Below are 16709 nucleotides of genomic sequence, written 5' to 3'. Positions count from 1 at the left end.
CAGGAGAGAAGGAACAAGGGGCCTCTCATGGTTCAGCTGTTTAGTGTCTATTAAACATGATGTGAGCTCTTAACCTGGTGTTGAAGTTTGTAAAATGGGGTGTTTAGAGTGCCTACCTCATTGGATATTTTATTAAGTAAAATAACATTAAATTGCTTCAAACGGCACCAGGCATGGAACAGACTTTCAATAAAAGTTTACTATTCTCACTTACTCCATGTGAAACATTATGGTAGATTTTAGGGCAGTAGGATGAATAAGGCAAGGTCCAAGTTAGGGAGAAAAATAATAGCTGTAATGTGCTGTGCCTGGGGGCAATGTTGTATGGACTACCTACTTACGCTGTTATGGGAACACAGAGAAGGTGAAAAGGTCAAAGAGAGCTTCCTAGAGGAAGGAAGATCTGACCTAAGTCCTATAGGACAGGTGCAAGTTTACTAGAACTACAAGCTAGGAAGGATGATCCTAGGCAGCAGTAGCATGTGCAAAGGCCCTGGGAAGTGGGAGGAGAGTGTAGTATTTGGGGGAAATAAAGTATAGCAGGACCTCGGGGTGGGTGTATTAGATATCTATTGCTATATCTCATGGTCCCCCCAAATTTAGTGGCTTGGGACAACATTCATTAGCTCATATTTTCTGTGTGCTTGGATTCTGGGTGTGGCTTAGCTGGGTTCATTGGCTTAGGATTTCTCATAAGGCTGCAATCAAGGTGTGCACCGGGACTGCGCGTGTCTCAAAGCTAAATTGTGGCAAAGGATTGGCTTCCAAGCTTACTCACATGGTTGTTTGCAGGATTCAATTCCTCAGTGCTAGTGATTGGAGATGGCTCTCAGTTCCTTTCCGTAGGGCAGCTTTGAACATGACTGCTTGCGTCATAGGAGCCAGCCAGAGAGGAGAACCAGTCAGAGAGGCTAAGACAGAAGTGGCCATCTTTTATAACCTGGCACCAGAAGTGACAAGTTATCAACTGTCTACATTCTTTTTGAAGCAATTCACTAGGTCCAGCCTGCACACAAAGGGAGGAGATTGCACAAGGGCACACATACCAGAGTCATTTCTGAAGCTGCCTACCAGTCTCTCCTCCACCGCCCAATGATTTGTGCCCCTTCCACATGCAAATATGATGGCTTCATCTCGAGGTTTCCAAGTGTCTTTCCCTAGGATAGCATCAATGGAAAGTCTAGAATCGCATCATCAAAATCAGATTCAAGTGTGGATGAGGCGCCTGGTTGTGGTTTCTTAAATACAGATTCTAGAATGTTGTCTACTCTGGATCTGGAGAGCTACAAAACTAAACAGAGACATTATCTGCCCCACATGCCCAACAGACACAGTGTACTGGCTACAGACATTCCTACTCAAAGGTGGGTAGGGGACATGTAAGACACAAAGGAATCCCTGGTCCATAGCAGTTTTGAAATCCAGCCAGGAAAATGCTAGAAATTTCTTGGTCAGGTTTCAAAGCCTGGGAATAATTCCCTATGACACTTAGTTCTACCTTCTGTGCTCTTGGGCCCTCCCTGTGACTTCTCTTTCCTTTTCCGTGAGAGGAAGCATGTGTTTGAAGCTGACTTGTCTTCTCTGCCTGTTTCCTGCGGAGAATTTGGGGGGTCCAATGGTGATTTTTTACTTTGTACTGTCTCTGTCCCTTTCTGTCCCAGCCATCAGCCTTTCTTTGATAATAGTGTTCTCAAAAATTGTGTGGATCTTCTATAAATCACACTGAGATTCTCTCCATTACACAAAAGCTGTGGCCATAATTTCTCTGAACTAAACCCTTCTCTACCTGGGCCTCTTCCTAGAACCTGCTGACATGGCCAACACACAGCCCAGACTTCCCAGAGTCTGGGAAGGATCTGTGAGGGCAGGATCTGTGAGGCCTCCTCTAGTCTTTAAATGGCCTTTGTGTAGTTGAATACCACCACGATCCTTAGATTTTTCTGAGGTCTTAACCAAAGGCTGCACAGTTGGCCGCATCTTCAGCTTTCTCTCCAGACCACCTTTTCTTGACAGTGCTCAAAAGCCATTTCTTACTTTTAACATCTTTTCCTGTCTTGGGAAGCTGAGAATTTTCAAAACTATCGATTCCTGTCCCCTTTTGTTTAACAGTTTTTCCTGTCTTCTCACATAAGCAGTGGGAAGAAATCATTTTCAACACTTGGCTTGGACATCTCCATAGCTAGATCACTAGGTTTATTAGGCTGATATTCTCCATCTAACTGCAGACAACAATGTTGCTAAGCTTTCTACTCCATCTAATAAAAATCCCTTTCCTCCATGCCATGGTTGGCCATGCCATGGTTGGCCCAAATTTTATGTGATGGAAACTTAATCCCCCATGTAGCAGTATTAAGAGGTGGAGCTTTTAAGAGGAGATTGGATTATGAAAACTTTGCCCTTTTGTATGGATTGATCCATTACTGTATGAATGGGTTATGATGGGAGTGGACCTATTGCTCCCTTGCCATGTGATCTGTGCCCCTTCAAGACTCTGCAGAGAGTCCCCATTAGCGAGCAGGCTCTCAGATGCAGGCCCTTGACCTTGGACTTCTCAGCTTCCCTAACTGCAGAATAAATTCATTCTCTTTATAAGTTACCCAATCCAATATTCTGTTATAAGCAACAGAAAACGGACTACTAATACACTCCAGTTGCCAATAACATATTCCTCATTTCCTTTTGAAACCACCCTTCTCCCCCAACAGCATCTTCAAAGTCCAGATTTCCACCAACAATCTCTTTAAGGCAATTGAGAATTTCTCTACCAAGGACCTCAAAATACTCTCAGCCTCTACCCACTGCCTAGCTGGGTCTGCCACAGGCTGCAGCGAAGGTGTCACTGGGGAATGATCCATTTTCAAGCTCACACAGTTGTTGGCAGGATTCAGTTCCTCGCAGGCTGTTTGATTGTGGGCCTCGGTTCCTCACTGGGTGTTGGCCAGAAGCCACCCTAGTTCCTGGCCACATGGGCTTCTCCATAGGGCAGCTTTCAACTGTCAGTTCGCTTCAAGCAATCTAGAGAGAAGAGCCAGAGAGAGAGAGAAATCACAGTCTTTTATGGGCTAATAAGAGAAGTGACGTCCCAACACTTTGGCTCTGTTTTGTTCCATTCATTAGAAGTGAGTCACCAGGTCCAGCCCCCATTCAAGGGGAGGGGATTACCCAGGAGCAGGAATCTCTGGGAGCCATTTCAGCTGCCAGCACAGTGAGTGCCAGTGACAGCACAACTGGCAAGGCCACAGTGGTCCAGTGATGCCATGCAGACTCCCATAGGTGGTGGGCAACTGCTGAAACATTTCACTATTTGAAGGGGAAGAATATCAGAAGCATACCCAGCCAGACAGAGCAGAGAAAGGATTGGAAATGGAGGCTGGGCAGGGAGAGCCATTGCAAGGCAAAGCTCCATGGGCAGCCTCATAACGGAATGTTCGTGTCACTGGCTATCCAACCTAGACGTCACAGCCAGCCTGGAGCGTCACAAGGCTCCCTGTGGGCCAGGCTGCTTCTGCTGGAAACTCCCTTTCTGTGTGTTATTCTCAGCTTTATGCCCCTTCCTTGAGAGAGCAGGGCAGGGACCCACATTCCTAGGACACTCCCTGTGCACTGGACTTCATTCACAGTGATGTCCCAGGCATTTCATTTATTCCCCAGCACAACTGTAGGACAGGTATTGCTTGTGGGAAGTGTGACAAGAGGTCACATGGCAGTTCTAATGCCTTTGTGACCTCATCCTGATGACCTCACACCATCGTGGTCCTGACCTCCAGTCTTAGAGGCCCAGGAATGGACCTTTTGTTCCCAAATATTTGATGAGTTAGTGGAAGCTGAAACCAACCATAAGGTCCCAGTGCTGCTGTGTGGCCCAAATGCCAGCTGATTGTTGTGTAACTAGAATCAACTTCTCTCTTGGGATTTGAGGAAAACCAAATGTATTTATGCCCCTCTCAAGTGCAGAATCAATTGGCAACTACAGGAGAAAGACAGATGAGGATCCATCCGTCCCCTGATTAGAGGGCTACCTTCATGTACTCCACAGCTAGGGACAGAGAGAGAGGAAAGGGGGGAGAGGGAAGGACGAGTCACACCTCTGCAGAGTGAAGGAGACAAATTCTTCCGTGGTCCTCAGACCAGCAGCATCAGCATCACCTAGGAACTTTTAGACAAGCAGGTTATAGATCCAACTCCCAGAAATACTGAGTCAAGCTTGGGGGGGAAGGGCAGCACCTTGTTTTAATAAGCCCTGCAGCTGGTTCTGGTGCAGGCCCAAAACTGAGACCCACTGGCCTAGCAGAAGTTGCTCCCTATGGAAATACAAGGCCCAGGAGGAAGAACTCCCCTGGAAGATTCTGCCACTGTGCCAACCCATTTCCTCTATTCCTGGGAAAACACATCACCGAGAGAGAAGTTTCACAGTTCCCACATTTGGGTTTTAGCTTACAGCTGTTCCAGGAAATATCAGTGGAGGCTTCTCCTGACCTCTACCCCAACAGGGAAAAAGGCCATGCGTTTGGTGTTGTCTAGCCTGGCCTCTTGCGGGCCCTGGAGGGGTTGCACTTGATACTTTCTGAAGCCTCTAGAATGACCAATAATGAGAAATCAAAGCTGGAAGCATGTGAGTCCTCCCTGCTGAAAACTTTCTCTACCTGTCCATTACACTTAGACTTCAAAATAAATCCCTTGCCAGGGCCTGCACCTTTCCACCTACCCCTCACCCATTTCCTCACACCTCCGGTTACTCTGACCCCCCCCCCCATCTGTCCCTCTGAGATGCCAGCCTCACTCCTCTCTCAGAACCTTTGCACCTGCTGCTGGACATTGGCATCCCTGGCTCCTTCCTCTCCTTTAAATCTAAAAATGTCCCCTCTGACCACCCATTTCAAGTGCCCTGCCTACCCCACTGGTCACGGATTATCTCGTTACCTTTACCCTGGTTTATTTTCTTCCAGCATTTGACCGCATAGAAATTTGATCTGGTGTTGGGTTGTTTTTTTTTTTTTTTTTTTACTATCTGTCTCCCCCTCACTGGAATATGAGAGGGAGATGAGAGATGAGGGACCTTGTATTCCTAGCACCACAACAGTTGCTATTAAATTGTTCACATGAGATTTAAATACATATTTGTTGAATTCATTAATGACTACGTGAACACAGCAAAGGGCTCTAAGAGAGAAGGATCAGAGTAGAGTGACTCACTCATCAAGAGATGTAGATCTGCCTTCTTCTTCCCAAGGACAGGGGCAGCTGAGGCCAACTGAGTGGGGCTGGAATGCTGCACCCCTGCATTTCTTCTCACCCATTATCTTAGGGCCAGCCCCCCACTTCTTCTCCTCCTTGCTTCCCTCTGTCTACCTCCAATGTCATCACATTACAGTCATTAGAAGCCAGAAGATTCACACCCTCCTGTTGTCTTTTTCATAAAGGACTGTTAATGGAGTTAGTTTTCAGCAGGGGCACTGCAAACTGTTGCCAAAACTCTAACTTGGCCACCCACATCCATATAATTAATCACACAGGAGACCAGAAGGAGGTGGCAGGCGGGCTGGGGCCTGGTTGTGCAGGGGCCCTCTTCCCAGAGTGGAGTGTGGTACATCACACTGCCGCTGCCCACCAGGAGCCCACAGTCTGGAAACAAGACAACCCAACTAAAGCCACTACAAAGTAGTGCAAGTCAGGATCTAATTAGCACTGGAAGGGGGAGGGCGCTCCTCCACCTTCAAGAGGTTGGTAACAAAGGAAAGGAAATTAAATGGGGATGGTACAGGCTGGAGGTAGAAACAAGATTAAAAACAGTCTCTTATAGAATTATAAGAAGCTAGCATTTATTGGGTGATATATTAGTTCCCTATTGCTATATAGCAAGTTGACACAGACTTAGTAACTTAAAACAACACATGTTTATTCAGTTTAAACATTTATACTTTTTTATTTTGGGGAATTCATTAAAGGTACAAAGAATTAGTTTACACTGATTGTGGTTGTTAGGTAAAGTCCCTCTTGTAATTGTGTACTGCCCCCAAGAGGTGCGCCATACACCATGATCCCCCCCAACCCCACTTTCCCCAATCCCTCATTCCCCTACCCCACCCCTTGTATCAGATCATCTACTGCCTTCATATTAGAATTGAGTACATTGGATTCTTGCTTCTCCATTCTTGTGATAAACATTTATACTTTTAAACATACATTTATTCTGTTTTCATGGATCAGGAGTCCAATAAATAGCTTAGCTGGGTTCATTTCTTGAGATCTTATAGGAGATCAATTAACATGTCAGCCAGGGCTCAAGATCTCATCTGGTGGCTCGACTGGGGAAGAATCTACTTCTCCACTTGAATGGCTGCTGCAGCCTTCAGTTCCTTGTGGTTGTAAGACTGACAGCTTCTGTTTTTTGCTGGCTGTTGGTCTGAGGCTGCCCTTGGCTGCTGAAGATTTCCCGCAGTTCCTTGCCACATGGACTTCTCAAACTTGGCTGCAGACTAGCCAGCAACAAGGAGAATCTGCAGAGTAAATTAGTTAGCCAGATGGAGTATTATATATTATTACATAATCATGGAAGTGACATCCATTCTATTAGTTAGAAGGAAATTATAGGTTCTTCCCAAATGTAACTGTCTTCCACAGTTCTTATTAGGTGTTCAGGATGGTGCCAAAAACTTTGTATGTGTTACTTCAAGTAATCACTAAAACAACCTGTAAAGGCAGGCATCATTCCTATTGCACAGATGAGAAACCTTAGGCTCTGGGGAATGAGAACTTGCCCTAGGTCCTGCTGATGGAAACCGCCACATCACAGCATCGAGTTAGCTTCTGCAAGCTTAGACTGAAGGGCCTGCCTCCTTACAGTCAGGAGCAAGGGCCTGAGGGAAGCAGAGAAGAGGGACCTGGAGGAACAGGGTTCTGGCCAGCTCCCCCTGAGGCATGAGACCAGAAGGAAAGGACGGGTGTGGATCACATTTTAAGAATGAAAGAAACCAAGAGCACTTGTGTCTGATGATCTCTGTTTTCTCAATGAAGCAGAAAATGAGGGTGTTTCCTGAGAGGAGGGTGGAGGTTGGGCTGGTGGGGGAGCAGAGCCAAGCTGGAATCGCAGCTGTGAGGCTGGGGAATGGGAATTCTGCCAGTGTGCATGTAAGGTTGTCAAGCGGAATGAGGCGGCTTCCTTCATGAAGACTGCAGGGATAGGCTTAGTAGGGGGGTGTCCCCACTCCCACCCCCCGGCACTTTGTGTATTTGCTTTAATAGCCTCGCTTTGCAGTGCTGTGATTTATACCCATATCCATCTCTCTCAGCAGAGGAAAGGTTCTCACAGGGCACTAACGGTCATCCACGGTGCACCTCCCTGTCCTCAGCACAGTATTTGGTACATGGGAATCCTCCAGTAATGGCGTGTCTGATTCCAGACCCTGAAATTGACATCACTCCACTATGTTACTGCTCATCCCCAAAGGCGGTTCTAAAAGACTGCTCAGAGATATGGATTTTTGCTTTTGTTTTGAAAGTAAAAGTTCAAATAGTGCCTAGAGTAGAAACTGTAAGTCCTCCCTCACAGAATAGGGCTTTGAGGTGGAGTTAGGGAGGTCTGTTTCATGCATAAACTGCAAAAAGAAGCTTTGCATTTTGGCTCAGTCTTTTTGATGTCAAGAAATCAAGAGAACCATTTCAAAATATTCCATTTCAATCTTTATCGATTGGTGTAAAACACTGCCCACAGTATACTGTTGCCTGAAAACTCCAGCCACTGTATAGACACTTAGGGCATAATCCCATTCGTGTCAAATTATTGTCAAGTAGCTGAAAACCCAACTCAAACCATCTTAGGCAAAAAGTGAAAAGTGAAGGAGAATGCACTGATGGCAAGGGGATTCTGCCATTTTGGCCTTATTCTCAGGCTCTGTGAGGTGCCAGGGGGCTGTCAGCAGCCTCTCTGGGCTGTGTTCTCCCCTAGGATTCCTGACAAAAGTTCTGAGGTCCACCCTGATCGGACCAACTGAGATCACATGCCTGTCGCTGACTCAGTTACTAGGGCCAAGGAATTCTGTCCTCTGATCAAGGCCTTGGCCACTCTCAACAGGGAGTGGGGGTAGTATGACCAAGAGCAAGAAGAATGGATGCCAGGTTGCCATAAATTTAATTAGATCTACTGAAAAATGACTGGGTGGATGCTCCAAGCCTGGGACCTGCAGACAGAAGCTCCCTCTGTTGGTTTTCTTGTGCTGTGTATACATGTGCACATGCCACACACATGCGTGCACGTGTGTGTGTGTGTGTGTGTAAAATCAGCCCCACCCTCATCCTGACTAGGGAACACCACTGGGGACTTATCCTGGCTGGCTCATTAAGGGTATCTAAGCCTTGCTACAAACCCTGGGTCCCCTCTGGCCCACCAAACTGCAGCTTTCTAACCTCTGCTGCTTGATCCCATCCCTGGGATGAGCCCCTGACTAGGAGCCTTATCATATATCCTGCTGGGGCCTGAAATGGGAGCCTAAACTGAACTCCAGGCCTTCTGGCCCTGGCTGTCTGCCCAGTCCTGCAACCCTCCTTGTCAGAACTGGGCCTCGTGTTTCTGCGCCTGACGCTGAGTAGGGTCCTCCAACCTGGACCACCACCTGGTGCCAGGGTGTTCCTACCTCCATAGCTGCCAGCTTCTGACCCCCTGGAGACTTCCGCCACCTGCTCAAGCCATGTCCTTTGGACAGTATCACCACTTTTCTCAAAGCCACCCTTCCCCTCCCCTACACCCCTCCCAGGATCAATTTCCCCACCCCAATCTCTCCTCCACCAAACCACTCACTACCCCCTAAAGCATCAACCACAGCTGCTCCTCTACCCCCCACACAAGACCAGGGACAGGCAAGACGGTTGAATGGCATTTTATTTTTTCGAACTGCATCCATCAAGCTCTGCCCGAGTCACCTTTCCCTCTGCGTTGTTTCCTAGCCAACATCTGGCACTTCTTCCTGGCATTACGTTGTCTGCGGTAGATTTGGAGTTCCTCTTGGTACTTAGCTCTCAGAAGAGCTGCTCTCTCTTCATATGGTTGCTTTTCCGCATTGGTTGATAGGGACCACATCTTTCCTGTGGCCTTTGCCACTTGCACCACAGACCAGTTTGGATTCTCCCTCTTCAGCTGGGCATAGTGGTCTTGGCAGAAGAGTAGGAAGGATGACGGAGGTCGTCTGGGTGCCTGGGGGTCCTTCTTTCTTCTTCTCCTCCTTTTACCAACGTAATGCATCATTTCTTCCTGGTATCGGGCTTTGTCAAGTTTGGCCAGAGCTTCGTACTTGGCCTTTTCATGCTTTGAGATGGATCTCCATTTTTCCGAGCACTTTCTAGAGAACTCTTTAAAGCCAATGTAGGTGTTTGACTGCTGCTCCTTGAATTTGTTTCTGTAATTCAGCAAAAAGTGGATGTAAGAAGAGACATTCACCTTAGGCCTTAGCTGGACTCCTTTTCCCATGTTCATAAGATCATTTTTTGCCTGGAATCAGTAACTTGGACAGTGGAGACTTCTGTTCCCACACTTCAGGAGCAACCTAGGTGCTCTCCTTGAGATGAAGTTTTTCTCTCTGGGCGAGCTGCAATCAGGGCTGGGCCTTTTCAGTAGTGGTGGCATTGTCAGGTCAGAGGAAGAAAATTGTGACATCATTTACAAGCTGGCCAATCCCAGCCCACACCTGCGTTCATTTGCATGTAGGTACTCTCATTGGTTGATGACTTGAGGGGCAATTTTTGCCTCTCTTGAAAGACTGGGATCCATTCCAAGAAGGCTATGAAACCACTATTTCCCACAGAAATATTTCTTCTTGGCTTCCTGGAGGCTGTGGGTTTTGCTCAGCTTTGGGGGCTTTAAATCCCTCAGGTGGAGTAGCAAGCTGCGGGGTCTGCCTTCCTCACTATAAGTTTGTCAGGATGTCTCATCATCCCTTCCAAAGACAGCCTGGAAATAATGAACATGAGGAGGTGGATGGCTCCAGAGCTGTCACAATAAAATGTGAAGCTTTCTGTTTGCCTTGAACAGTAGCAGCTCATGCTGTACAGAGGGTTTAGTACTAACTCTAAAAGTAATCAGGTGTGACAGCTGTGACTCGGTTCCTGTCAGGACAAAGTTGTCTAATTTAAAACCTGAGCACTTGGACTATGAGTCTGAACTCTTCGTGTCTCTGAAGAAATTTGAAAGGAAAGAGGGAGGAGCACCTTGAGATGTTATTAATTACACTTGAGTCCATGAAAATGGGATGGCGTTCTTAGCACAGTGGGTAGCCTTCCCACTCCCAGGGGAGAGGTCCCTATTTCTTAGGCTAGACCTCAAAGCTATGATCAAACTAGTTGGTTTCTGTGTTTTTGTAAAAGTCAATTCAAAAAATCTACTAGTCTTCCAGTTGGAAGGAAAAGAAAAGAGAAAGCATTGTTTTTGAGCCTTCGGGCACTGCTGTACTTGCTCATAGGGCACCAAATTTAATACTAACTCAGTGGTTGGTGATAGTGCCAGATTCATTAACATAAAAAGTAGCATGTTCAAGGTTAAACAACAACTAACAGGTGGGACTGTGTGGGTTTTTGACCACCTGACTCAAGCCTGTGCTTTATCCTGCCTTCATAGAACTGGGTGAGGGTGAGGTGGTAGTAAAGGCCTAGAGGTCTCAGATGTTGAGCCTGGCAAGGAAACTTGCTTAAGACTAGACTACATTTTGAATTTTTACAAGTCCATTCCCAAGGCTCCAGGACTGACATCAATATTTATCTTCTGAAAAAGAAATTGACTAGAAACCCCAATGCTAAATGCTGGCCCTAGCCCAGCTGCAAGGTGACTGGGCTACCTAAGTCATCCCTGTAATAAATTGATTCAGACTGGCTAGGTAATCCCCAACAGGTGATAAGCTGTAGTTTTGGAGCTGGATTTGGGGGCCTGTAAAATATCAGGTGCTAATTAAGGAAGTCGGTCCTTGTGTGTAGGGGGAATCTAGTCAATGGAAACAGATTGCTATAGGGATATTTCTCAGCCTAGGCAGCTTTTTTCACTCTGGTTCTTTCTCCCAAGGGGCTAGATGTTGGCTTCGCCGTGTTTTGGACTTGAGAGTGAGCTGGGGGCCAGAGATAAATAGGACACAGCTCCTTCCTGAGATCAAAAGATGGGACATGAAGAACTTTGAAGTCTAAACATATTGATCAGACTTAACCTTCCACCTCTCTCAGGAAGATTAACCCATCATAACCCTCTGGAGGTAGCAGATACTGAAACAGAAGGCAGTAGAAGGTGTTTGAGCCAAACTTCCAATCTGGGGGGAGGAAGCAGGGGGAATCCCTTGTGTAGGGAGCTTAGGGAAGGTGAATAAACATGGCTTTCTACATCAATGCTCTGTGTGCTGGGTAGCTAATGTTTGCCCTTCCCGATCCTCGTCCAATCTTCTCCAACTGTCTCTCTTCAACCTTCTCTGGCCTGGGAAGCAGACTCATATGGTCCACATCACTGGGTCCTCTGTCCTCTGGCTTTGATGTTTAGCTACTGGGGACTCCCAACAGATTAGAGATGGAGGAAGCTGAGATCAAGGCGTTCATTCTCCTGGCTCCCTCCTCACGCAGAGCTGGCTCTCCACTCTGGACTAAGGTCTCAACTTCTCTTAAGGTGTCCTCCCTAAATGACTCTCCTCCCAGGCTTAGGAATTGCTCCCTCCCCCATTCCCTCCTGCCTAGGGTGGTAACAGCTCTGCTTTTACTAGCCTGTGAGTTCTCTACTACTTTCCTATGTTCTGTTGACTTTCCTGTGCTCTGTCCTTACCTTGTAGACAGTCTCTTTATTAAATGCTCCTAGAATGTCTGATTTGAATGGCCATCTCTTTACTGCTGAGACTGCAACCAAAGTACCATGTTTCCAGCCTTCCACCACGTAGGCATCAGTTCAAAGTAGAGGGTAATGAGCTTCTGGAGACTCAAGTGCCCAGCAGAGTTTTCTGCAGAGGCATGCATGCCGATGAGGGCAGTGGCATGACAGGGCCACACACCTAGGAAGAGGCGTCTAATATTCCCTGGATTATGCAATGACCTCTAGACAGGACCATTGGTAAATATGCTAGGCTTTGGGAGCTGCAGAGTTTCTTTGCAAGTACCCAGCTCTGCCATTGGAACTCCCAAAGTATTCATAGACAATACATAAATGCATGAGTGTGGCTGTGTTCCGATTAAACCTTATTTACAAAAATAGGTGGAGGGTCATAAATCTGCCAACACCTTGGTCTAGAGATGTGAGTTGAGTATTTTCAAACAGTTTTATTGGAGCCTACAATAAGAAATACATTTTACATCATGACTCATTTACACCCATCCATACTTAATATTTATATAATGCTTGATCTGTGTCAGCCTGTTCTCAGCACTTTGTGTATATCAATTCATTCAGTTCTCATAACAATCCCATCAGTGCTGCTATTTTTATCCCCATTGTAAAGATAAAAGTAGCACAGCACAGAGAGGTTACAGAAATAAAAAGTTTTACCAAACCATACTTACTACATCTGTGATGTGCTCTTATTTTCGATTACAGTCACCTCTATTTTGTTATTTAAACTGCAAACAGCAGACTGATTTCATGACCCACCAGTGGTTAAAAACCATGGATTCATCTGCAAAGCACCATCCAGGCAGGCTGAGAGGGAGCTTTCACCTAAGAGACTGTAAAATCCTCTTTTCTTAGTAGCAATAACATGAAGTGGGAAAAGTGTGGCCTTTGGAGCCGGACAGATATGAGTTCAAATTCTTGCTTTGCCATTTACTAGCTGAGCAACTTTGGACAGGTATAGCTCATGACAACTATATCTGCTGAAAGTAGTGAGATGATAAAACTATTAGGATTTCCAAATTGACATCATGGAAGAAAAACATCTGGTACCCCTCTCCCCTCAGAGTGGGCCGGACTTAGTGACTCACTTCTAAGAAATAGAACATAGAAAAGGTCAAGTAGTATCTTTACAGCGGAGAAAGCTGGCAGACACCACCCCAGCCAAGTGATCAAGGTGAACATCATCAGTAACAACAGGTCATGTTGATATCACACATACCCTTTCTATGACGCCATAATAAGAGCATCTCAGCCCCATGGTATCCTTCCCCCAGATCTACAGCCCAAGTTTCATTATGAGAAGACATTAGACAAACTCATGCGAAGGGACATTCTACAAATACTTGGTATTCGTCAATAATGTCAAGGTCTTGAAAAAACCAATAAAAGCCTAGGAAACTGACCAAGACTAGAGAAAACCAAGGAGATAGAACAACTAAATGGCATGAGACATGCTGGATTGGATCCATCCTGGGACAGAAAAAAATGGCACTAGTCAAAAACCAGGGGAATCTGAATAAAGTTATTCAATTAGTTAGTACCAATGCCGATTTCTTAGCTTTGATGCATGTACCATGGTCATGTAAGATGCTAACACTGGGGAGGGGAGAGGAGGGCTATACAGGACATTTCTGTACTATCATTGCAACTTTTATTCTTACTTCAAAATAAAGTTTTTTAAAATTCTCCCCAGCTGGCAGCAATGTGCATCAGGGTTGCGACACCTGGCTCTTGATCTGTTACCTCTAGGACTCACAGGGCCTGGTTTTCACCCTTAATCTCAGCAGCATATGCTCTTGGCATCTCTCTGTCAAAGTATTTCTCAGGTTTGGGGGCATGTTGGAATCACCTAAGCCTTGAAAAATCCCAGTGCTCACAAAAACAGCAATACCTGGCACAGGCATTTATCTGACAGATGCTTTGAAGCTTCCTCTGTCCTCCTCCTGCCCCCTCTGTGGGGCAAGACTCCCTGGCTGCATTTCCCCTTCTGAGCAAGGTGTTTGTGGCAGGTAGGATAACGGGCTCTTCAAAGATGTCTACATCGTAAGCCCTGAAACCTGTGAATTTGTTACCTCCCCTGGCAAAAGGGAGTTGGCAGACAAGATTACATTGGAGATTTAGAGATAAGGAGATTATCCTGGATCATCCAGGTGGATGTGTTGTTATCACATGGTCCTTATAAGAGGAAGGCAGGAATCTCAGAGTCAGAGGAGACGGGATGACAGAAACAGGATCAGAGGCAGAGAGGGTTTTGAAGATGCTACACTGTTGGCTTTGAAGATGAAAAAGGAGGCCACAAGCCAAGAAATGTAGGCGGCCACCAGGAGCTGGGAGAGGCAAGCAAAAGATTCTCCTTTCAAGCCCCCAGAGGGGTGCGGCCAGCCAACTCCTCCATCTTGGCCCACTGAAATCCATTTTGGTTTTAAGATGAATATATCTATGTAGTTTTAAAGTCACTGAATTTACAGTTATGTATTAACGCAGCAATGGGAAACTAATACAGTATCTTTCTCATCCAGCTGGTGGTCTGTAACTTTTCCTGTGCCTTCCTTAACCCCTGCTTGTGTTAATAAGGATGAAAAATTTAAAGATGAAAAATGTTTGTCTCCGCGTATGGGATTTGAGGGGGAGAGAGCGTGATCTATTCAGCTCTACACACTCTTCTCCACTTGCTGACTCATTAAGTCACTAATTCACTCATTTGCTTGCCAATTCATGCTTATGTTCTTAGATTCTTTCAGTCTATTCACTCACTTGTGGACTCACACATCTCAATAAAAAGCTTTTGAACTACTGGAGCAAGAGGGCTGCTGCTTTGATGGTCAGGGAGAGCAGTGTTTGAGGGACAGAGATGTCTCAGGAAGGAGGCTTAGTCAAGGGAAGCATCTGGCCACTTCTAGATCTCTGCATATAAAAAGCCAGACTGGTGGGGAAGGCCAGGCCATGAGCAGCCACACTGAGGGTCTTTAGTGCTGACCCTGTGCCAGAAACTGTTATTTAATCAGATGTGTTCTTCAATCCTGATGTTTTAATAAAAAGGATGATCATACTTCAGGTACATCATCTCTAGAAGCCTGGACAGAGCAATTTGTCACATAGGAGGGAGTGGCAGAGCCAGGCTTCAAACTCAGGTTGATGTGACTCCTCGGTTCAAGAGTTTACCCTCCACTCACAGTCTAAGAGCTCCTGTGGTTGGGGCTAGGAGGGGCAGAAACTGGAAGGAGCAAGGCAAAGGATTTCAGGAGGAGGGAAGGTAGAGTAAAAATAAGCCATCTGAACCTCAACTTTAAAGGGATTCAAGTGAGTCTTTTGTAATCTGGGTTGACCCTTATTACAGATGATCTTGTCAATTTATCTCCAAGGCACGGGATGTTTTGAGTCCAGTAGGTCAGCTGACCTGGGTGACCCATAGAACTTCACCTACAGGAGCACATGGAGCTGGGCCCACCCCCCAAAGGCAGAGGCTGCCCAAAGCTGACTAAGGGGTCAGCACCTGGCCAGATGGTCTGGTGGACAGGGAACAGGAAATTGGACAGATAATTAGACACAAGGATGAGATCAGCATGGTAGGGGGCAGGCAAGCCTGGCTACCTCTGGTGGGATGTGGGACAGATTTAGAACAAGATCAACTTTGGAGGGACATCCTGCCCATAGTGATCTGTGTGTACCCCTCATAGGCCTTAACAAACCTACTTCCTTATGCCACAGAGTGGGAAGGTGGCCCTGGCTGTGCAGCCTGCCCCCTGGACTCTTCCACCCACAGCAGACATCTTTTGTCTTGCCTGCCTGGTATCCCTCTTTTCTTTTAAACACATTCTTTATTTTGGAGAAATGTCCCCAAATCTGTTATGGGATTCTAGTGGGAACCATGTCCTTAGCCCCAGGAATGTGCACATGCCCCAGATGAAACTAATCAGAGGCTTCTCGTGGACTTTTTCTAATTAGATCCAAGGGCAAAGCTCTTCATCTTTTCTCTGCTGGTGAAGGTCAGTGTAAATCAGCAAGCTCTGAGGGTGTCTTGATTCCAGCGTCAAGCAGCCACCATTTGCAATAGAGAGAAGGATAGACAGCAGGGAGGGGCTTTGCAGCACCTGAGCTCCTAGTGCTGGTCACCTTTGCAGGCAGCACATCCCTACAACCCTGCTCTTCCTATGGTTTGTCTACAGCAGCCAATAATTCCTTCTCTAGGCTCATGTGATCGGGATTTCTGCCATCTGAAACCAAAAGTATAAGACGTTACTAAGCCAGATGGGATGGGGGCAACTAACATGAGAAGACAGGAATTCTCCTCTCCCCCATTTTGGGGTGTTTTTAGAGTGTTTGCTATGTGCCAGGCACTGTGCTGAGAGCACTGCAGGAATCATCCCACCTAAACCTCCTAAGGACTCTACGAAGTGGGTGCTATTGTCATCCTTATTAAATAGATGGGGAAACTGAGGCCCCCAAATATGTCAGTTACTTGTGCAAAGTAAGCAGCTAATAAGTTTAGAGCTGAGACTTGAACCCAGGCCCTGCTCTTCTAGGGCCTACATGCTGCTGACTACCCCAAATTGTGTTCTGCTCAGTAAACACTGGTCTCTTTGCCCAGGAGTCTCCCTCGCTACCCAGAAACATGACCATATAGCATGACTGGAGGCCTTAGTGGGACTTTGTGAGCGTCACTGTATCATTTTTAATCCTCACAGTCATTGTATGAGATATAAACTGGGGAAAGGGGGATTCAAATAGGTGAAGCCACCTCCCCAAGATCACATGGTCAACAGACGGTGGAGGCAGGATACGAATCCAGCTCCAGAGGACTCTAGGACAACTTGTTCACTGGTCTTAGTGTGTGAGAGATGTCTAGCCCACCCATTCTCCAGCTGCCAGGAGG

The 16709-nt window shown here is 46.4% G+C and overlaps 2 protein-coding genes across 2 annotated transcripts in view; one reads left to right on the top strand and one right to left on the bottom strand.

The window, feature by feature from the left end:
- CSMD2 (CUB and Sushi multiple domains 2) overlaps positions 1-16709 on the top strand; it is a 580815-nt gene that overhangs the window by 270094 nt on the left and 294012 nt on the right. The gene's annotated exons all lie outside the window — the stretch shown is intronic.
- Positions 8859-9565, bottom strand: HMGB4 (high mobility group box 4). Its single transcript, XM_053576808.1, has one exon. It carries the CDS (start codon positions 9464-9466, stop codon positions 8897-8899), a length of 570 nt encoding a protein of 189 aa, XP_053432783.1. The 5' UTR covers positions 9467-9565; the 3' UTR covers positions 8859-8896.

Source organism: Nycticebus coucang, chromosome 22 (genome assembly GCF_027406575.1).
Source record: "Nycticebus coucang isolate mNycCou1 chromosome 22, mNycCou1.pri, whole genome shotgun sequence".
NCBI classification, from domain to species: domain Eukaryota; kingdom Metazoa; phylum Chordata; class Mammalia; order Primates; family Lorisidae; genus Nycticebus; species Nycticebus coucang.
Note: the sequence above shows the minus strand (reverse complement) of the source record. Positions and strands in the feature narration are given on the sequence as shown.

Excerpts from the sequence above, each read along its gene's own strand:
- HMGB4 (XM_053576808.1), bottom strand. The coding sequence starts at position 9,466 with ATGAACATGGGAAAAGGAGTCCAGCTAAGGCCTAAGGTGAATGTCTCT.